The sequence below is a fragment of the Heptranchias perlo genome, chromosome 2 (genome assembly GCF_035084215.1).
Source record: "Heptranchias perlo isolate sHepPer1 chromosome 2, sHepPer1.hap1, whole genome shotgun sequence".
NCBI lineage: Eukaryota > Metazoa > Chordata > Chondrichthyes > Hexanchiformes > Hexanchidae > Heptranchias > Heptranchias perlo.
Genome location: NC_090326.1, coordinates 129306616 through 129329899, shown reverse-complemented (window position 1 = coordinate 129329899; position 23284 = coordinate 129306616). Strand labels below are relative to the sequence as shown.

General features: G+C 42.8%; 1 protein-coding gene across 1 annotated transcript; it reads right to left on the bottom strand.

Annotated features, from left to right (window-relative positions):
• On the bottom strand, positions 1-23284 carry msrb2 (methionine sulfoxide reductase B2). Its single transcript, XM_067999015.1, has 5 exons — positions 23077-23284; positions 17055-17161; positions 8356-8432; positions 1646-1793; positions 1-1017 (listed from the first exon to the last, which is right to left on the bottom strand). The coding sequence occupies exons 1-5, from the start codon at positions 23186-23188 to the stop codon at positions 910-912; spliced, it is 552 nt and encodes a 183-aa protein (XP_067855116.1). The 5' UTR covers positions 23189-23284; the 3' UTR covers positions 1-909.

Here is a 23284-nt window from a genome sequence, read left to right as displayed (position 1 = left end):
GTAGTTCAGGGTAACCACCCATTTTAATGTATTAGATGACATTCATGAACTACAGGAATAAATATATACAGTCAAGTTACAACTCACTTTTTAAATTACATATCACATTTATTCACACAATAAGTCACACAATTAACCTCTAACACATCAAAGAGGAAGCAGATTGGGAAGTCTCTGGTTCTCTTTAGAACCAGGATATCACAGTTGTCTGAATACACACCTGAATATATGAAATCTAATTTTTGGTTGGCCTTTTGAATACTGCATAGAAATGCGGTCATCTCAACAAATGCCACCAGATTAATTAGAACTGCATCTACATGACTTCTAAAACTTGGGTTAGTTGAAGCTGGAAAACCAAAAGTTTAACACAGCAGAGATAAAAGGAAAACTGCAAATTCTAGAAACACACAGCATTTTAGGCAGCATCCAAAAGGAGTAAAGATAGAATATTACAGATGGGATTGGGCTCTGATGAAGGATCTCTACTCAAAACATTATCCCATCTTTTCTCTTTTCATCTGTGTATATCTAGCATTTTCTGTTTTTTATCTCAGAAATGTAACAGATTTTTTATTTGATTTTTTATTAATTATTTGCATAAAATAAAATCACTTCAATATTGATTTAACATTAATTTCTTACAAAATTACAAAGCTAATAGATTATGTAACATAAAAATGAAATATGATCTTCACTTTAACTTTACAGTGTATCTCCAATATCTTGGCACAATCACTGGTACAATTTGCTCTGTTAATGCACAATAAATATTTGAGAGAATGAACTACACAGAAAAAACTATGATGAAAGCAAATAGTGAAACTATCTTATGGTATTGACACTGTTTGGAACTCAGTCTAGGTTAGGTATTACATAACAAATTGCTACATAACATTCTGTTAGAAATCACTGTACTGATTTGGGTTTGAAAGTTAATGCAACGCTGTTGATGCAAAATCGATGTCCTGTAGGTTCTGGTCCATCATCAAACACATGGCCCAAATGTGCATCACACTACATGATAAAGATAAAAGAGAGTTCAGTGTATTTGACATGATGCTAAGAATGCTTAGAAGCAGACTTAAATCCACTTAAATTAAATTCTTGGCAGGTGCGTACCCCATTTAAATATGTGTGGTTTTATGGGGAGATCTTCCCAGCATCCCCCACCCTTTTGTATGCAGTGACATGAGCCAGTCCACCATTAACTGCTAATATTCTAATATTCTGAACCACTTTTAAAAGTAGCTGTATGCTATAAATCATACATGGCTAACTGTCATGCTTATACAATCTAAAACTATCTTTTAAAGTTTGTTAGGAGCACACGGTACTTTCCAAGAGATAAAATTGCAACCTTGACTTTGACCACCTCATATTTTAACCAAGTAAGCACTGAGGTGGTCTTTTTGCAACAAAATAAATGTGTAAAACTGGAATCACATTCTACTAAGTTGAGAGAATGTGATCTTTTTAACAGTTTGTTTCTGGCCATCCATCTCATAGCAGTCAACCTTTATTTTCATTGAAAGCAAGTGATTTTTCCTGATGATATATATGAACAGGAAATTTGATGTTTGAAACACATCAAGGAATTTCAATAGAAGATTGGCAAAACTGGATTCAAACTGTTTATATCTACCTTTTTGCAGATAACTTCTGTTCCAGTCGATCCCATGGAGTTGTCTGTGCGACGTAGTGCATTGGTATTGGTTTCATCATTACCCACTGTACCATGGACTTGCCAGAAAGAAGGCCAACCGGTGCCAGAATCATATTTAGTTTCAGAGCTATTGTTAACCATATAAAATGTAACAATTTCATTACCATAAACACAGTATTAATAAAGCTCCTATTTTGTTACATAAGAACATAAGAAATAGGAGCAGGAGTAGGCCAATCGGCCCCTCGAGCCTGCTCCGCCATTCAATAAAATCATGGCTGATCTGATCCTAACCTCAAATCTAAATTCATGTCCAATTTCCTGCCCGCTCCCCGTAACCCCTAATTCCCTTTACTTCATTCACAAATAAACTTGGAATAAATAAGATATACTGTAATACTGCAATTTTCATGCAAATGAACAAACACGTTAAAATTAAAAAATGGAAACACGTGCTGAATCAGTATGAAATTAATCCAAGTTGTGATTCCACAGAATCTCTCCGTCAACTAGGGTACAGTAGTGTACTGGTTATGTTATGTTACTGGGCTAATAATCCTGAGCCCTGGACAAATAATCCAGAGAACACGAGTTTAAATCGCACCATGACTGTTTGAGAATTTGAATTCAATTAAAAAAAAATCTGGAAATAAAAGCCAGTATCAGTAAAAATGTCCATGAGGCTGCCGGATTGTCATAAAAACCCAACAGGTTCACTAATGACCTTTAGGGAAGGAAACCTGCCATCCTTACCTATATGCGACTCCAGTCCCACAACAATGTGGTTGACTCTTGACTGCTTTCTGAAGTGGCCTGGGAAGCTGCTCAATTGTATCAAAACCGCTACCCAGCTGTTCAAGAAGGCGGCCCACCACCATCTTTTCAGGCAACTAGGGATGGGCAATAAATGCAACGCTCACAATCCAAGAATGAGTTAAAAAAATGTATTTACATCCAGCACTAGATGTACGTGTGATATTTCAAGATTTTTTTTCTGATATTTCATAGAATTTTACAGCACAGAAGGAAGCTATTCCACTACTTGTGCCTGCAAGGCCCTCTGAAAGAGCTATCCATTTCGTTCCACTTCTTTTCTCTTTCCTTATATCCTGTTAAATGTTTTTCAAATATTTATCCACTTCCCTTTCAAAAGCTATCAATTCTGCTTCCAATATGGTCTCCAGTAGAACATTCATCTCCTAACAGCTCTCAGCATAAAAAAATTCTCTTAGCCTTCCCTTTTGGTGAAGGTCTTACATTTATGCCCTCTAATTACTGACTTACCAATTGACTTACCAATGGATGCCAGGCGATATTAGGACAAGTCAAAGCTTGGTCAAAAAAGTGGGTTTTAAGGAAGGTCTTAAAGGAAGATAGGGAAGTGAAGAAGCAAAGGGATTTAGGAAGCAAATTCCAGAGTGTGGGTTCTAGATGGCTGAAGGCATGGGCATACACATGAGCTTGTACATTCTTCTTCTGTGAGCTACTTTTATGCAGGTCAGTAATCCGTGGCAATGTCTAAAACAGCTCACAGAGGGATGTAGGAGGAGTACATTAAGCATTCATATGTGAATTTTGCCAATTGGAAAATACACCCCTACCTCTATACAACGGGGGATGTAGGGGCCACGCACCCATAACAACAACTTGCATTTATATAGCGCCTTTAGCGTAGTAAGACGTCCAAAGGCGCTTCACAGGAGCGTTATCAAACAAAATTTGACACCGAGCCACATAAGGAGGTATTAGGACAGGTGACCAAAAGCTTGGTAAAAGGTAGGTTTTAAGGAGCATCTTAATGGAGGATAGAGAGGCAGAGGGGCTTAGGGAGGGAATTCCAGAGCTTAGGGCCTAGACAGTGGAAGGCATAGTCACCAATGGTGGAGTGATTAAAATTGGGGATATGCAAGAGGCAAGAACTGGAGGAGTGCAGAGATCTGAGGGCTGTAGGAAGTTACAGAGATAGGGAGGGGCGAGGCCATGGAGGGATTTGAAAACAAGGGTGAGAATTTTTTTAAAATCGAGGCGTTCCCGGACTGGAAGCCAATGTAGGTCAGCGAGCACAGGGTGATGGGAGAATGGGACTTGGGTGTGAGTTAGGATAGCGCAGCAGAATTTTGGATGAGCTCAAGTTTATGGAGGGTGGAAGATGGGAAGCCAGCCAGTAGAGCATTGGCATAGTCCAGTCTCGAGGTAATAAAGGCATGGATGAGGGTTTTAGCAGCAGAGGAGCTGAGGCAAGAGTGGAGATGGGCGATGTTACGGAGGTGGAAGTAGACTGTCTTGGTGATGGAGCAGATATGTGGTCAGAAGCTCATCTCAGGGTCAAATAGGAAGTCAAGGTTGCGAACAGTCTGGTTCAGCCTCAGTCAGTGGCCCGGGGAGGGGTGGAGTCGGTGGCTAGGGAATGGAGTTTGCAGCGGGGACCAAAGACAGTGGCTTCGGTCTTCCCAATATTTGGTTGGAGGAAATCTTTGTTGACGGACAAGCAGTGTGTCAAATGAGAGACGGTGGAGGGGTCGAGGGAAATGGTTGTGAGGTAGAGCTGGGTGTCATCAGCATACATGTGGAATCTGACGCTATGTTTTCAAATGATGTCGCCGAGGGGCAGCATGTAAATGAGAAATGGGAGGGGGCCAAGGATAGATCTTTGGGGGTCTCCAGAGGTAATGGTGCGAGAGTGGGAAGAGAAGCCATTGCAGGTGATTCTCTGGCTATAACTGGATAGATAAGGTTGAAACCAGGCGAGCGCAATCCCACCCAGCTGGACGACGGAGGAGAGGCATTGAGGAGGATGATGTGGTCAACCACGTCAAAGGCTGCAGACAGGTCGAGAAGGATGAGGAAGGATAGGATGTCATTTGTGACTTTGATAAGGGTCGTTTCAGTACTGAGGGAGGGCGGAAACCTGATTTAGGGGGATTCAAAAATGCAGTTGTGGGAAAGATGGATACGGATTTAGGAGGCGACAACACGTTCAACCCACATCCTTTGCTTCATTGACCTCCACACTCCTCCTTCTCCACATTGTATTTTGGATGTTTCAGAGATTCCCTGGCTCACGTGCTAATCCTTGAGCCCCTCTCCTCTCTGTAGATTTGCACCATTTCCTGCCATTCATGAACAACAGGCTCTCCAGGTCCTCCACATTCATTTGGTTTGTGTTCACTTTCTCTATCTCAGCAAGCTCCTGATGGTCTTCAGTTGATGACAAGGACAGGCGAGGGAAGAAAAGAGATGAACAGCAGATGTTCAAGAAAATCCCAAGCTCTGTGGCCTAAATATCGAGGGAATGCTAATCACGACTGTGATACCAGTTTTTCCTCATTGGAACCTCAAGAGTTGCTCGTTTCAATTTTGCTCTCGGGAGGGGGGGAGGGGGGGGGGGAGGGGGACGATTACACAAAAAAGCTACCAGTCCAATATCTCTGATCCAAACAGCACACAATTCCATTGGCTGCACGTCCATCAAACATCCTGCGCACTTGATTGGTCAAAATCCTTCAGCTGCACCATGGGCCAGATATTAGGAGGGCGGCAGGTTGGCAGCGGGGGGTCGACTGGGCGCGTGGGTAACGCACCCAGTGAAATCAGGGTGCTCCGCACGGAATCGCAGCTGGATTGAAGGTACTTACCTTTGCTTTCGGGTTTCGTGCTGGAAAGCTGCGCAGCGGGCGGACTGCACATGCGCAGCATAGGCTGTCAGCTGGAGGAGCCCTATTTAAAGGGGCAGTTCTCCACTGACTGATGCTGCAGAAAATAGGCAAAATTACAGCATGGAGCAGCCCAGGGAAAAGGCTGCTGCCAGGTTTAATGATGCCTCACTCCAGGTCTTATTGGATGGGGTGAGGAGGGGGAGGACAGAAATCTTCTCCCCGGCGGGCGGCAGGAAGTGGCCTGCCTCTGCCACCAAGGCTTGGCTCGGGGTGGCAGAGGAGGTCACCAGCACCACCAACATATCGCGCACCTGCATACAGTGCAGGAGGCACTTCAATGACCTAAGTAGGTCAGCCAAAGTGAGTACACTTACTCATTCCCCTACACTCCGTCTGCCACCCCACCCCACCCCACATCTCCTTCTGCACTGCCAACACTATTCTATCACATCACTCCTCACACCCACTCAAACCTCATCCTCATCTTACCTGCACTTACTCACCTCACCAGTACTCATCCCACCACTACCACTCAACCCAATCATCATACAATCTCATGGCTCAATCTCATATTCACCCTCTCATGCATCTCTTTCCCAGTCAGCCTCACTCAACCTGCCACTACCTGTGCTGCAGCCACAGGGAATGCATCACATATGTGCAGTAGGAAGCGTAAGGCAAACGTGTCGTGAGCATGATGGGGATGCACAAGGGTGTTTGAGGGTTTGTCATGGTTTTTAACTTATATTTGATTTCTGATCAACTCACATTACATATTATATTGGCATCATTACTGCCACGTCTTTGCGAATTTTGTCCGGTTTGTGCAATAATGCCCTTTCCTGAGGATCACTATGAAGACCCACAACTGATGCCACCCATTGTGTCACTGCAGAGTGGGTGTAGGTGTATTTGCAGGGCTCTTTTGTGCAGACGACTGAGAGACATCGGTGATGTCCCCGGTGGCACCCTGGAAGGATCCGGAGGAGAAGTTGTTGAGGGCAGTGGTGACTTTGACAGCAACAGGTAAGAAGATGGTGCTTGGGCCAGCCGGGAGCAGCTCGGCATGAAGGAGGCTGCAGATGTCCACGACTACATGTCGAGTGAGTCTGAGCCTCCGTGTGCACTGCTGCTCAGAGAGGTCCAGGAAGCTGAGCCTCGGTCTGTAGACCCTGTGGCGAGGGTAGTGCCTTCTGCGACGCATCTCTCTCTGCCGTTGCCCTCCCTCCTGCTGTGCAGGTGGATGTTTTTTTTTATTCGTTCATGGGATGTGGGCGTCGCTGGCAAGGCCAGCATTTATTGCCCATCCCTAATTGCCCTCGAGAAGGTGGTGGTGAGCCGCCTTCTTGAACCGCTGCAGTCCGTGTGGTAACGGTTCTCCCACAGTGCTGTTCGGAAGGGAGTTCCAGGATTTTGACCCAGCGACAATGAAGGAACGGCGATATATTTCCAAGTCGGGATGGTGTGTGACTTGGAGGGGAACGTGCAGGTGGTGTTGTTCCCATGTGCCTGCTGCTCTAGTCCTTCTAGGTGGTAGAGGTCGCGGGTTTGGGAGGTGCTGTCGAAGAAGCCTTGGCGAGTTGCTGCAGTGCATCCTGTGGATGGTACACACTGCAGCCACAGTGCGCCGGTGGAGAAGGGAGTGAATGTTTAGGGTGGTGGATGAGGTGCCAATCAAGCGGGCTGCTTGATGTGTCACAGCACTGTGTTGTGGAGCTCCACGTGCCAGAGGTGGACAGTGTGGCCGGCGAGGCTGGTGATGCTGTTCGTCCTCTGAGGAGGTCATAACTGCAGCTACGGCGGCCCCCATCCGGAAGATGTACGTTTGAGGGGGTCCGCAAGGTAGGTAAATGTGTCTGGACACCGGGGTAAGTGTGCTGGTTGGTGAATTTTGTCAGGAGGAGGGTGGTGGAGGCCAAACTTTGTCCAAAGTGACAGAGTGGCCTCCTGCAATGAGTGAGGGTCTCCCCACCAACTGTCAAATGGACCTTTGCAGCTGCTATAGACTGATGGCTGCAACACGTCCATTTCACCTGGGAGTGTTTCCCCCAGTACGGGAAACAGTCCGAGTTGACTTGAAAATCCCACCCCTCCTAAAATATCAGGTCAATAAGGTCTGTAAACGACCTGAAGTACCTAGTTAATTACTTTAAGTGGCATCCCGCTGGCTTTAATTGCCATGAACGCACCCGCTCGGGGGGTGCGAAAATCGAGCCCCATATCTCAATTTCCCACTGATTTTTTACGTTACTTTATTTTAAGTTAAAAAAACTTCAAAGGCAAATATTAATGTGAAATGGGGCAGGCCACTAAAAATAAAATCAGATTGCACTTGGGCTCACATTTTTAAAAATGTACTTGTCTGTGAAGTTTGATCCTTGTTAGAGTCAGGCATGAATTTTGAAAACTTGAGAAGCTATGAGAAAATGTGGGCTGCCAAATTTTACTGAAAAACTTGGAGTATCTGCATTAACTTCTGCAGGTTGACATCTCTGATTCTTGAATTTTTTTTTGGAGATTGTATTCTGTGATTCTGTTCATTCCACCACGGACCAGTGGCCTTGATCATTTATTACAGCTGTAGCAATTTGCAACACTACACCAGACGCCTCAGTCTTGTGCCCCATTTAAACTTATATTTCATACTTGCTGTTTGAATTTCATGGACCTGGAGGTTTGAAAAGGGCTGTTCTCAGCACTATTGCCTCATTAGTGGATAAATCCTAAATCAGCTCCAAGCTTTGTTAATATTCACAGCTTGAGATGTCTGCAATATTGATTTAAACTTTAGACGTGACCCTCGAATCACCATGATATGTACCTAAGTTGCTTAAAAAGACAAAAAGCTTGAACAGCTCTGATTTACTGCACGGCTTTTCCCATTACCGCTATTCATCAGTAGTTTTTAAAACATAATTTTTGTTTAAACATTTTCTAGTGCATATATTGACTGATGACATTGAGAGGCCTGATATACCCGCATGTAATACTGGTACAGACTATATAAGACTTTGATTTGCTCTGGTGGTTTACCTGAATAGTGCAGCATTGCAGCACACACAATGGTACATGCCTGGCTCAGTATTATTCAGATAGATTCCACTGAAAGGCTGCAAGACAATAAAATATTACAGTTTATAATGTTAAAAGCCACAATATGTATTTAAAAAAAACAATTCAACCAAACGCAATAAACAAAGGTGACAAGAAAATTCATGTACTATTTAAATTTGACTTTTTTTTGTCAACTAAGTGTCTGATATGCATCACTGTGGCACCATACTCTCCAAAGTTTCAGAAAAATCCACATCGGTAGCGTATCTATTTGCCTGATATGGAGTCCACATTCTCTCCTTGTAAGAACACGCCCACTTACCCAAGTCCAGGCAGCTTAGCTGTAGGTTTGCAAAGCCAAAGCTTAGGTGGCCAAAGCAAAGAGGTTGTTACACGAGATTAGGGTTCATGGGATTGGGAGTAATATATTAGCAAGGATTGAGGATTGGTTAACGGACAGAAAACAGAGAGTAGGAATAAACAGGTCATTTTCGGGTTGGCAGGTTGCAATTAGTGGGGTGCCGCAAGGATCAGTACTTGGGCCTCAGCTATTTACAATTAACATTGATGACTTAGATGAGGGGACCGAGTGCAATGTATCCAAGTTTACTGACGATACAAAGCTAGGTGGGAAAGTAAGCTGTGAGGAGGACGCAAAGAGATTGCAAAGGGATATAGACAGGTTAAGTGAGTGGGTGAGAAGGTGGCAGATGGTGTATAATATGAGGAAATGTGAAATTATCCACTTTGGTAGGAATAGAAAAGCAGAATATTTTTTTAAAGGGTGAAAAACTAAGAAATGTTGGTATTCAGAGGGATTTGGGTGTCCTTGTACACGAATTACAGAAAGTTAACATGCAAGCAATTAGGAAAGCAAATGGTATGTTAGCCTTTACTGCAAGGGGGTTAGAGTATAAGAGTAAGGAAGTCTTGCTGCAATTATATAGGGCTCTGGTGAGACCACACCTGGAGTACTGTGTAGAGTTTTGGTCTCCTTACCTAAGGAAGGATATACTTGCCTTAGAGCGGGGTTCAACAAAGGTTCACTAGATTGATTCCTGGGATGAGAGGGTTGACCTATGAGGAGAGATTGAGTAGAATGGGCCTATATTCTCTGGAGTTTGGAAAAATGAGAGGTGATCTCATTGAAATGTCTAACATTCTTAGAGGGCTTAACAGGCTTGATGCTAAGAGGCTGTTTCTAGGTTGAACAGTCTAGAACTAGGGGTCATAGTCTCAAGATAAAGGGTCAGCCATTTAGGACAGAGATGAAGAAAAATTTCTTCACTCAGGGTTGTGAATCTTTGGAATTTTCTAACCTAGAGGGCTATGGATGTTCAGTCATTGAGTATATTCAAGTCTGAGATCGATAGATTTTTGGACACTAAGGGAATCAAGGGACATGGGGATAGAACGGGAAAGTAGAGTTGAGGCAGAAGATCAGTCATGATCTTATTGAATGGCGGAGCAGGCCTACTCCTGCTCCTATTTCTTATGATCTTAAAGTGTGTGCACGGATGCTGCTGGAGTATAACCAACTAAAATGGCACAGCTTCCTTCTGTGGGTTTTCCGGTTTATCAGAATCCTAGCCCCTTGTAGTAGGCCTACTCTCCAAGTTCCATTACTAAGTCAGGCTGGCAAGTTGATCATAAAGAGTGCTTCGGAGTACTGCACACCTGCCTTACTCGGGAATCGATGACCGAGTCTGTCACAGACCCCAAAGAGATCTTTCTTATCCTCCCTGCTCCAAGGTAAATAGTCACTAATTAGTCAATAGACATATGACAAATACGAACGTAAGAAATAAGTAAATAGACTGGAGGTACCAAGAGCTTCTCACAAGTGGCAAGTGGTCAACGCAACTGATGTGCGAGTGCATCCTCCTGGAGTGATGTCAACTGCAAGCATGCAGGTTTTGTGCCATTAATAACACTCAAGTGTGAAATAAATCAACCTTCATATGGCATTAGAGACCCTTTTTTTGTGGGTTTTGTGAGCTCATATGGCCTGCTAAACATGGTTAGCTGATTAAGCGAATCACCTTCCTTGTGCACTGATGGAAAATAGCAACATGGCACAAGCATGCTGATGCACAGGACTGGTTTAGCATCAATTTTGAACTTTTAAAAAATATTCATCGCTCAGAATGAAAGAGGGGAAAATCAAACGGGCTTTGCAATACTGACTGCTTCCAATGGCTCCCAATGAGAAGTGAGTGTGTATGCAGGTTGGTTGAAAAATAGGTTCAGGCTCAGCTGTGAAGCCCTTCATGATTAAGTAGCTTACTGATACGCATTGCCTAGGATAACATATGAAGAATTGATGTTTGGGCAAGGAAGTCAGAAAGCTGTACTGCAGAAAGAGTCAGCACCTACAGAAGAAGACAGAAAAGGGGAGAAAATTGGAAAATACAGCAGACATTGAAGAATTTGTGGCAGCAGTTGGAGGACCTCAAAATGGTAGTGGTTGAATCAGATCTGATCAGAGTAGAAGAGCAATCTGAGAAACAGACATTAACTGAGCCCTTAATAAACACATCTTCAGATGTAGGCATCTTCAACAGGTATTTAGCATGGATTTCAGGGTGGATCAGAGTAAGTAAAGACAGAATGAAGATTGATAGCCAGATTGAGGAGAAGGTAAGGTGAAAAGATGACATATGGAAGTGAAACTGTACAGGTAATGAAAGGACAACTATTATAAAGGACTAATAGACAGCACTGTTTTAACCACTGCAAATGGCTGTCCATTGTAACCAAATGTGAAGTCAAGGAGGGATGGGCGGCCGAAAGCCAGGGAGTCTTTGGAGCCAAAAGCAGAGGAGAGTCTGTAAATCAAATGGGGAGCCAAAAACTAGCGAAAGTCATTGCCATATGTGGATAAAAGTAATAGAGATATCACTAATATATCCACATAAGCCAAAGACATGTGCATTACTCCTAATTCATTGAATTTAGGCACTTTTCCTGGTTTACAAACTTCATCCAATATAAATGGCCTCTGTCATAATTAGTTATGCCACTAATAGGCAGCTCTGATGTTCCGATGGATCCCACACAAAGTACTAATCTTTCTTTGCCAACTGCTGACATGCTGTTTATCTTCAACATTTTTGGTTTAGATTTCCAGTATTTGCAGATTTTCATTTTCTTTTGTCTATAATTGGCAATTGCTATTGACTGAGAACTCTAAGTAGATAAAGTTATGATGCGATAATTCTGAGGGACTTCAATGTCCCAGAGATGAACAACAACTTGCACTTGTATAGCACCTTTTATGTTGGAAAAACATTCCAGGCAGAATCAAAAAAAATTAAACAGATCATAGGCAACTGAAAGAGGGATGAGAACAGAAATAATTTCATTGTGGTTAACTGAGCATGTGAAGAAGGGTATATGGCAGATGCCTCATTATATTTAGTATTTTTAGAAATCCAGAACAAATTAGTAACTGCACACCTGAACAGGCAAACGGGCCTTGATTTGACATCTCCAAAGACAGAACCTCCAACAATGCAGAATTGTACTAAGTGTCAGCCTACAATATGTGCTCAAGGCCTGAAGTGGGGTTTGAACCCACAACTTTCTGAATCAGATGAAAGTGCTACCCAGCCAAGCTAACAAAGTAAGTTTATTTAAATGTTAAAACACCTCACTTTTGGAAAACCCGTTGCTATGAACTGCAATACTCAGGAATCGATGAACGACTATTCATTTAAAAACTCCAAGTGAGTTCTGGTTGGGATGGAGAGGAAAACTCTAAAGAGATTCGTACTTTCCTGCCACTAGACAACAACATAGAAACCCAACCTTGTAGAATATACAACTGACAAGAGAGCTGATAGGCAGCCGCTGCAACACTCTACAATGTTGTACATTTTTTAGCAAAGTAAATAAGGAGAGGAGAGCGCCTCATGTGTGTCATGCTCTATCCCTAGTTATCACAGTCTAACATGCAGGAGGATGAGGCACTCAAACAAATGTAAGGTACTTTTTTGTCATTGTGATCATAGCCTGTACAAGTGTTTCTTAATCAAAATTAATTAATGTATGTGGCCTATATGACCTGTTGTAGAAAATTACAGGTCATCCAACTATTTTTAAATATATGTCAAGAAAGGAGTAACAAATATATATATTCTTTAGATGTGATTCCCCTTTCACATTGCAAACACTTAGAGATTTGACTCTTGACCTGTATCAGATGGGACTGGGTCAGGTTGGCCAAAATTAGCAAGAGTGATTATCAGACTCTGAGGTGTCATTCCACCACATCACGAGGAGCCACAAGAACTTGAAAATAATGCAGAAACAACAGTGCAACTGGAACAAAATAACAAAGGGAGGAACAGATGGTCACCAACAATCTGAACTGAGTGGAAAGTGAAAGCCTGCTGAAGGGAACTCAGAATTACAAATCAATTGTGTTGTGTAGCATTTTGTTTAATATTTTTAACACTTTGAAAGGCACAATTACTCCAATGAAACTGAATAAAAATGAACTCTGAAACATCATGTTTAATTCTTTAAGTTTAGAATGTTTTTGGTTTTTAACTGCAAAGTCTGTTCCGAATCCAGCATAGGTTACTGAGCATAATAAATCCCTCAGTAACATCATCAGTATCAAGAAGTATTTCACTATGGAACGAAGAAAATAAATGTTTCATTTAGCACTGTACACCCCCTCCAAAATTATTTCAAATGTTAGAATTACACTGGGGCCTTTTCTGTTACAGTACCCAATAATATTTTTTCAGTTTTATGTACACGTAGAAATCAATAGTGTATTTATCTGCACCTGTGGTGGTGTGCAAAATATTTCAGAGGTTTGACTATATGCCAATGTAAATGGAACTTATATCCTCACTGCATAAAGATGCTTACATTATACTGATGGAAAATAAATGTACAGACAAGGTACATTTAAGACTGGAATGTTGCATGGCATTTTTGCTTACCTCTTGAATATGTAATATGTCTTTTTCTCCTAGAGATTCATATGAATATTTGTATTCAGTTAAAGTAGTGATTCTGCGGCGAGTGACTCACCTCCTGACTCCCCACACAAGCTACAAGACACAAGTCAGGAGTGTGATGGAATACTCTCCCCTTGCCTGGATGAGTGCAGCTCCAACAACACTCAAGCTCGACACCATCCAGGACAAAGCAGCCCGCTTGATTGGCACCCCATCCACCAACCTAAACATTCACTCCCTTCACCACTGGTGCACAGTGGCTGCAGTGTGTACCATCCACAGGATGCACTGCAGCAACTTGCCAAGGCTTCTTCAACAGCACCTCCCAAACCCGCGACCTCTACCACCTAGAAGGACAAGGACAGCAGGCACATGGGAACAACACCACCTGCATGTCCCCCTCCAAATCACCCATCCCGACTTCGAAATATATCACTGTTCCTTCATCGTCGCTGGGTCAAAATCCTAGAACTCCCTTCCTAACAGCACTGTGGGAGAACCTTCACCACACGGACTGCAGTGGTTCAAGAAGGTGGCTCTCGAGGGAAATTAGGGATGGGCAATAAATGCTGGCCTTGCTAGTGACGCCCACATCCCAAGAACGAATTTTAAAAAAATTAACTTGACATACAGACAACCTCCTTTAAAATTATATCATGACTGTGCATGGACTGGCATGATTTAAGAGAGAGAATGTGCATTTATATAGGCAGCTCATTGCACAATAATTGTCTAACGAGGAGAGCGCGCGAGCTGGGGGGCATAGTAGGTTAGTACGTTGTCCTTTCACTCTAAGATCTGGGTGTGAATCCAGCCCAAACCAGATTGAATCCTTCTCTCTCTAGCAGTCTAGTAGTTCCAGGTGGGCATGGGCCCACAGCTCAAAATAGCACTAAACTGGCCACCTGTTTAAAGAGGCCACAAGGATTTTTTTATCTTCATGGAATCACGTGGTAGGTCGAGGGTGAAATTGAACTTGGTTGGCCTAAAAACTGATAGTGATTTAATGCTGTGCCTGCTCTCATCATAACACTATTTTGCGTCACGACACAAGCTAGCTCAGTGTGCTTAGCAACCCGAGGAGAAGGTCATTATTACAATGACAGATTAGGAGGCCCATGAAAACATGCGTCTCCGCTGCCATCACCTAAATGGAAATTGGTCAATTTACTTTGAAGAGTGTCATCAGCTGCATATGTTGGCAGTTGATGATAAAAACAATTTGAAACTAAAGAAGCTTTTATATTTCAGGAGTGCAGCTGACAGCAAACCTACAGTTGTCTCCCCATCAGTTGCACTCCTTGTTGTAAAAAGCCGGGTGCCCAGGGAACAAAGGGCATCCAAGATCCACAAATCTGCCTTCAGTTGGCTGCTAGTTGCTGCAAATGTGGGGAGATGGGATCCCTGTATTTGCACTCAGTAGCATCAAGTTTCCACATTATGCAGAGGAGCCCAGACACTAGCACATGATTAAAAATATATAAAAGGGGTTCAGTGGCAACAGAGGTCACTCTCTCTAGACAGGAACAATTTAACACACATGGAAAAGCACCTGTGAGGTGGGCTCATACCACTTGCAAAAATTTGATCACTGTAATTGCTAGAGCAGATGCCCAAATATTTTTTGTTTACACACAAACAGACCAGTCAGGGATTAGCAGTTAGGGAAGGTTTTCATTTACATTGGTATTTGCATATGATATTTATGTACAAAATCTTTTGATATGCAAATAACAAGCTTGTTAATCTCTGATTGAAATTTGTTTATATACGATTGAAAACCTGATACTATTGTGCTCTTAGAATGAGGTGTCACCAATACCAATCTGGCAATCGCTTTTTGTATTATTTATGACCTAGTTTAAACTACAGCAAGCAATGCAATATCAACAGCTTTTTGAGAATGGTACGGGCAGACAACCATGGTTCTATTGCTTGCTCTTCAGATGGGAACATCAGAGCTCCATTTTATGTCTTTCTACTTTTAAAAGGCGACACAGTGGATCCCCTAAAGTTTGAAAAGTCAGTTGTGGGTCAGCTGGAGTACATGACCACTTCTAGAGCCTCACCATCAGTAGCAAATTAATGATTCATTAGTTTCAAATTGTTTTTATCATCAACTACCAACATATGCAGCTGATGACACTCTTCAAAGTAAATTGACCAATTTCCATTTAGGTGATGGCAGCAGAGACTCATGAAACTCATAGCATTACACCACAAGTTTGGTTCTGGTAAATTGGAAAAGTTCTTGCTACACCAACAGCAAACTTACAGTGTAACTGTGGCATTATGAGCAGTGAATCTCTGTTTCTTCAGCTTCCCTGATGACTCACTGAGTAAATGCACTACCTGGTGTGTTACTGAGTCCATACAGACTAGAAAGGTCCCAGGTTTGAGCCACAGGCCATGAAGAATTAGTTAATGTAAGCCAGGGTAGCACTTATTGGCCTCACAGAAAGAAGCAGGCAAAAACACCAGCCAAGGCTCTGAATCCTGACCTCTGGTTGAGAGTCCACATTGGATGAAGGAGAGTCCACATTGGATGAAGGAGAGTCCACATTGGATGAAGGAGAGTCCACATTGGATGAAGGAGAGTCCACATTGGATGAAGGAGAGTCCACATTGGATGAAGGAGAGTCCACATTGGATGAAGGCAGGATCAGGCTCAGTTGTGATGCTCTAACAGTCAAATATCTGACCACTACCAAATGTCTTGGTTGACACTTGAAGAATAGCCACCTGAGTTTCAGTTCTGTGGCAGGGGCGGAAATCTGATTGGAGAGGTTCAAACTTGGAGTTAAGGGAAAGATGGGCATGAGTGGAGATTGTGTGTACTGAGGTTTTTTGATTTGAAGGAAGTCAATGAATGTAAAGTGAATCATTAGTGGCAGAATGAATAGGATTGGTTGGTAAGTGGGGCAAGTCATTAAGCTGAAGAAAGTACAGAGTGAATGAGGGGACAAAGCCCTGGGCCTTTCACCTCTGCGAACTGGGTTCAAATACAGCCCTGACTGATCATTGGAAGTCTCCTTTGTTTGCTGGCTGTAAGGGTCTTAAGTGAAATTTCAACTAAATTGTGAGAGTAGGACACGGGTTCAAACCAATAAAAAGCAAATTTAGGACCAATATCAGGAAGATCTTCACTCAAAAGTGATCAGTACACCCAGATAGAATGGTAGAGGCAAAAACTTTGGAACCATTTAAGAATGAAATGGAATGGGGTGAATGAAAGGCCTTTCTGGATGGATGAGGTAAGATGGGTGAATTGGCATCCCTCATCTGTAATGATCTTGTGAAATTAGTTTCAGCTGTCTCAATTCAGTTTCCAATGGATGTGGGCCTACAGCACAAAACAGTCCCTGATTTGGCACTGAATGGCAATCTGACACCAAAAGGCCACAGGATGGCTGGTGTAAGAAAAGGAAAGAATGTCACCCTGGGGTGTTTTTCTGAGCTTGTGAAGAAGTATGTTGTTGGGCCAAAGCAGAGCGTGTTTTAAGCTGGCTGTGCTATACCTTGCCCGGGAGTGCTTGATGCTAACATTGTGTGACTGAAACAGGAAAGTTCCATTCCCCAGCACTAACATCCCTCACCTTGATCATGAAAAAAATGCGTTTAATGGTTTTAAATGTGGTCTTACAGAAGTCAGAGTTAAAGCTGGCACAGATGCTTCAGATTCAGGGTTAAAAAACTACTCACCAATTCTGTTCCCTTTTCTCGAGTCACAAAGTATTGCTCTGGAGTTAGCTTCTTTTGCCAATCAACATTTACAGTTGATTCATCATATCGGGTTAGTGATCTCAAACCTATATAAAAACAAACATGAGATAAATACTATGAACTATTCTTAAGATATCTGATAAAAAGGAAAGTGGGCTAGAATGCTCTCAGATTGCAATGTTCCAGCTCTTAACTTGAATATTCAAGGTTTCGAATCTATCTCCCACTACTGCTATGGTTGAGAGCGGCAGTATCGACTGATGGTGGTGGAACTTAACCATACTGGTAAATGCAAATAAAACTGTTTTATAAACAGTAGTGATTATATAGCTTCCTTTATGCTAATGAAACATTATCCTCAGCAAACGTGAGACCACTCTGTATTCAAAATAATTTATGGAATTTTTAATCTCTAGCAGCTGTGGGAGAGAAGCTGAAAGAAAAAAAAATCAAAAAATAAAAGTAAAGATTAAAAAAGAACAAAACAAAGCAAATACTTCACAGGCCAGGCAACAATGCCAAGTCATAGAAACATAGAAAATAGGAGCAGGAGTAGGCCATTTGGCCCTTCAAGCCTGCTCCGGCATTCAGCATGATCATGACTGATCCTCTATCTCAATACCATATTCCTGCTCTCTCCCCATACCCCTTGATGCCTTTTGTGTCTAGAAATCTATCTAGCTCCTTCTTAAATATATTCAGTGACTTGACCTCCACAGCCTTCTGTGGTAGAGAATTCCACAGGTTCACCACCCTCTGAGTGAAGAAATTTCTCCTCATCTCAGTCCTAAATATCCTACCCCTTATCCTGAGACTGTGACCCCTCGTTCTAGACCCCCCCAGCCAGGGGAAACATCCTCCGTGCATCCAGTCTGTCTAGCCCTGTCAGAATTTTACATGTTTCAATGAGATCCCCTCTCATTCTTCTAAACTCTAATGAATACAGGCCTAATCTACCCAATCTCTCCTCATACGATGGTCCTGCCATCCCAGGGATCAGTCTGGTGAACCTTTGCTGCACTCCCTCTATGGCAAGTATATCCTTTCTTAGGTCAGGAGGCCAAAACTGCACACAATACTCCAGGTGTGGTCTCACCAGGGCCTTGTATAACTGCAGTAAGACATCCTTGCTTCTGCAATGAAGGCCAACATTCCATTTGCCTTCCTAACTGCTTGCTGCACCTGCATGTTTGCTTTCAGTGACTGGTGTACAAGGGCACCCAGGTCCCTTTGTACATCAACATTTCCCAATCTATAACCATTTAAATAATACTCTGCCTTTCTGTTTTTCCATCCGAAGTGGATAACTTCACATTTATCCACGTTATACTGCATCTACCATGTATTTGCCCATTCACCCAACTTGTCTAAATCGCCTTGAAGCCTCTTTGCATCCTCCTCACAACTCACGATCCCACCTAGTTTTATGTCTTCAGCAAACTTGAGAATATTACATTTGGTTCCCTCAGCCAAATCATTGATTTATATTGTAAAGAACTGGGGCCCAAGCACCGATCCCTGCGATACCCCACTAGTCAGGCCGTAATTATGCTTTACTGAAATACAATGAAACCTGGGACTGTCCCTCTACCTGTATCTACTTTATCTTTTCCCCAGAAATAACTCTTCAGTATTATTAGAGAAATAATTCTCTAATGTGCGATAGGAGATTCAAATGCTGGTCCTAGGGGATAGTTCACTCCTCTATTGTTAAAGCAATTATATATTATTTTACACTGGGGAGAGAAAGATTCAGGTCTCGCAGGAGACTAATGACTCTCTTATAAGGATTAATGGGTCTGATACAAAGGTTGGAGTCAAAAGCTCCAAAAAATTTACTGGGGATTTAAAAACTGAGTGCCCCGCCCATAACAAATTCCACTTTTAACTATGAACAAGATTCTGATGTTGTAAGTAATGAGAAACAGTGCAGAGGGAATCTCCACCGAGGTGCCAATGGAAGAACCTGTTTTATTCTCATTTACACAGAGTCCATGGTGATTGAAGTTGCAACATTCGATAGGGAGAGTCCATAGGTATTTTCCAATAGACTAAACCAGGCAGTTGTTTTATCCAATTATTTCATTAAAATAAGTTATAGCAACTCATGTACAGTACTGCAAACTAAGCAATATGGCCTCCCCAGTCCCTACTAAGATAATTTGAGACAGACGAACTCTACGAAAGGTTTTACTGTACCGGCATACTGTCCTCAGCTTTAGAAAAAAAATCAAATATCTGCAACATGATTCAGTGTTAATGTAACATTTTCAGACATTTGTAACCACTTCCTAAGCATTAAAGAAGCAAGCGCCCAGTGTGTGTATTGCCCATACTGGGAGCTCACAAGTATGTGGGTAGCCAATCTGGGATGCTTCAAAGGCCTGCAGTTGGGTCTTAAAGGGGGAAGGGTTTGTGGCTGTGTAATTTACACTGCAACTGTAAAAAATATGAAATAGACTGAAGGAACAGCACTGAGATTCCTAAGGTTCTCAGTTGCCAGCAGTGAGGTCTGTGGGAGCAAGCGTATCTCAAATGGATAGCTCTCAGTGTCAGCCATGTCCATTCTTTGAAGACTGGCCCAAAGTACATGGGAGGAAGCGGCAACCCATGTCAGTGACTTCTAAAAGACATGACTTTATGTGTGCTAGAAGCTCAGAGACTTCAGTTAGTCTGCTAAGATTCGTCCAAGCACCACATCATTCTCTTAGATAGAAGTATGCTTGACACACTGTACTCTTTCAATATCCTCACATAAGAACATAAGAAATAGGAGCAGGAGTAGGCCAATCGGCCCCTCGAGCCTGCTCCGCCATTCAATAAGATCATGGCTGATCTGATCCTAACCTCAAATCTAAAGAACACAAGTAGGAACAGGACCCGGCCACATAGCCCCTGGGCCCGCTCCGCTACCCACAGGGCCTTGACCGATCCGAACTCAGCTTCATGTCCAATTTCCTGCCCGCTCCCCGTAACCCCTAATTCCCTTTACTTCTAGGAAACTGTCTATTTCTGTTTTAAATTTATTTAATGATGTAGCTTTCACAGCTTCCTGGGGCAGCAAATTCCACAGACCTACCACCCTCTGAGTGAAGAAGTTTCTCCTCATCTCAGTTTTGAAAGAGCAGCCCCTTATTCTAAGATTATGCCCCCTAGTTCTAGTTTCACCCATCCTTGGGAACATCCTTACCGCATCCACCCGATCAAGCCCCTTCACAATCTTATATGTTTCAATAAGATCACCTCTCATTCTTCTGAACTCCATTGAGTAGAATCCCAATCTACTCAACCTCTCCTCATATGTCCGCCCCCTCATCCCCAGGATTAACCGAGTGAACCTTCTTTGTACTGCCTCGAGAGCAAGTATGTCTTTTCTTAAGTATGGACACCAAAACTGTATGCAGTATTCCAGGTGCGGTCTCACCAATACCTTATATAACTGCAGCAATACCTCCCTGTTTTTATATTCTATCCCCCTAGCAATAAAAGCCAACATTCCGTTGGCCTTCTTGATCACCTGCTGCACCTGCATACTAACTTTTTGATCTTCTTGCACTAGGACCCCCAGATCCCTTTGTACTGCACTACTTTCCAGTTTCTCGCCATTAAGATAATAACTTGCTCTCTGATTTTTCCTGCCAAAGTGCATAACCTCACATTTTCCAATATTGTATTGCATCTGCCAAATCTCCGCCCACTCACCCAGCCTGTCTATATCCCCTTGTAGGTTTTTTTATGTCCTCCTCACTCTCTACTTTCCCTCCCATCTTTGTATCATCTGCAAACTTTGATATGTTACACTCGGTCCCCTCCTCCAAATCGTTAATATAGATTGTAAAGAGTTGGGGACCCAGCACCGACCCCTGTGGAACACCACTGGCTACTGGTTGCCAGTCCGAGAATGAACCATTTATCCCAACTCTCTGCTTCCTGTTAGATAACCAATCCTCCACCCATGCCAGAATATTACCCCCAATCCAGTGATTCTTTATCTTGAGCAATAATCTTTTAGGTGGCACCTATCTTTCACTCATTTCAGTGCTTAGCATGCATGGCCATTTCCCATAGGCCACCTCTGTCATCCTCAATAACTCCCTTCCTAACAGCACAGTGGGAGAACCATCACCATACGGACTGCAGCGGTTCAAGAAGGCGGCTCACCACCACCTTCTCGAGGGCAATTAGGAATGGGCAATAAATGCTGGCCTCGCCAGCGACGCCCACATCCCATGAACGAATAAATTTTAAAAAACCTGCAATACTGCATTCGTGTACAATCTTCCTAGAAAGCTGCACTTTACTTTCCATCCTTATCAATGAAGCATGTCCACGTAATCACATCTGCTATGTCCTGCAAAATGGCCATTGCTCATTGCTATGTATCCTCATAACAATGTCAAGTTATTACCTTTGCTTCTCTCCTTGCAAGAGATGGTACAGAACCATTGAGAATAGACCAGTATAGGAGAAAGGCCACAAAATTAACAACCATCGGTGTTTCTGAAGAGGCGGCACTTGGTCTACTTGGCACAGAGCTTGTAGAGGATGTACAGCAACACAGTCCTGAAACATTACTTTAGGATCCCTAATATATGCTACACAATGATCCTGGTCGCTGCATGTGCCCAGCCTTAGGGATCCTGAGCCAAAATTTGCATGTGTCTGTCAGGTGACATTAGCTATGGCTGCAAAGGGCATTCTTTGTCTCCTAGCAGCCAACCTTATTGGCATAAAGTTTTCTCCAAAGCAGGACATTTCAAATGGAGCCAGGCAGTATAAATCAGGTACTGCCTGGCTGGAGCAGAGAGAAAGAATGTGTATTTATGTACCGCCTTTCACAACCTCAGGATGTTTTAAGGCATTTTACAGCCAATAAAGCATTTGAAGTGTAGTCACTGTTGCAATGTAGGGAAAAGTGGCAGCCAATTTGCACAAATTGTTTCAAACGGAGATAAATGATACCAGGAGAACTCCCTGACCATCTTTAAATAGTGACATCAGATCTTTTACATCCATCTGTGAGGGTAGACAGGACCTCAGTTTAACACCTGAAAGATAGCACTTCAGACAGTGCAGCACTCCCTTCCTAACCTAGATTAGATGTTCCATTCTCTGGAGTGGAGCTTGAACCCACAGCCTTCTGACTTGGAGGTGAAGGTTCTACCGCTGAGCCAAGACTGACACCTGTATTGTACATGGTGGGGAAGCTATTCTTGATCAGATATCTGTCTATTATTAGACACTTCAATTTACAATGCACTGTAAGTATAAAACTTATTGAGAATAATCAAAACACATGATGGCTGCAGGTACATTCCCTCCCTATTATTACGGTATTTCTGACAGTAGCGACGGTTTCTACGCAACAATATAAAGTTCAGGTCGAATGGGAAACACAACAAACGGTGCTCTGACCTCCCAACAGGTTCAATGTTTGCCTTTCAAATATCAAACCAATTTTACCAGCGATCTTTCAACCAGCACTAACACCCAAGCATATCAAGTTGAAGTGCAGGCAGCTGCATTTGGCTGCTGATTTGGCCATACTAGCACAGAAGAAATTCCTACATTTGACAAATACTCTTCTGAGTTGGTGCCAAGCCATTCCACATATACGATCGTGTTACCAGTTCTTGAAATAAGAGCCGAGAAATGCACTGAACCGAATGTGTTTAGTTTTGTTATTTTAACTTTAGAACCAGTGAAATTACGATATGCGAAAACGCTACATTACTCGTACGAGATGAATAAAAAGCTGAACATTTCGTTACATTTCTAACCCCAGTAAGCGCAATATTTTGCAAGCGTCACTTGCAAAACGCACAAAGCGTATTCAAATCAGTTGCTTTTATTTTTTTTAAACCCAAAAGCATCTCCTCCGGAAACACCAGATGTGCATACTGAGCACAGTGGAAATTTCCACTCAAACTTGCAGCCTTCACCGTGGGAGATTTCATTGATGATCAAGGTCCGAAAAAAAGCCAACCCCAGCTCTACCTACCCGTCTTTGTATAAACATGCCGCGGCCACTGAAGACTCTTCGATGCAATGACGGCTTTGGGGAAGTTTTCCCTGAAGAAAACTTTGGAGAAACAAACGACAAATCGAGCCATGTTTCGCCCTATTAGTGCGATGTTGTGCTGCAGCCGCAAGAGCCTCTCCGGCGTCTCAGCGCTGCCCCCCACCCTCGCTCTCTGACGTCGCCAGCT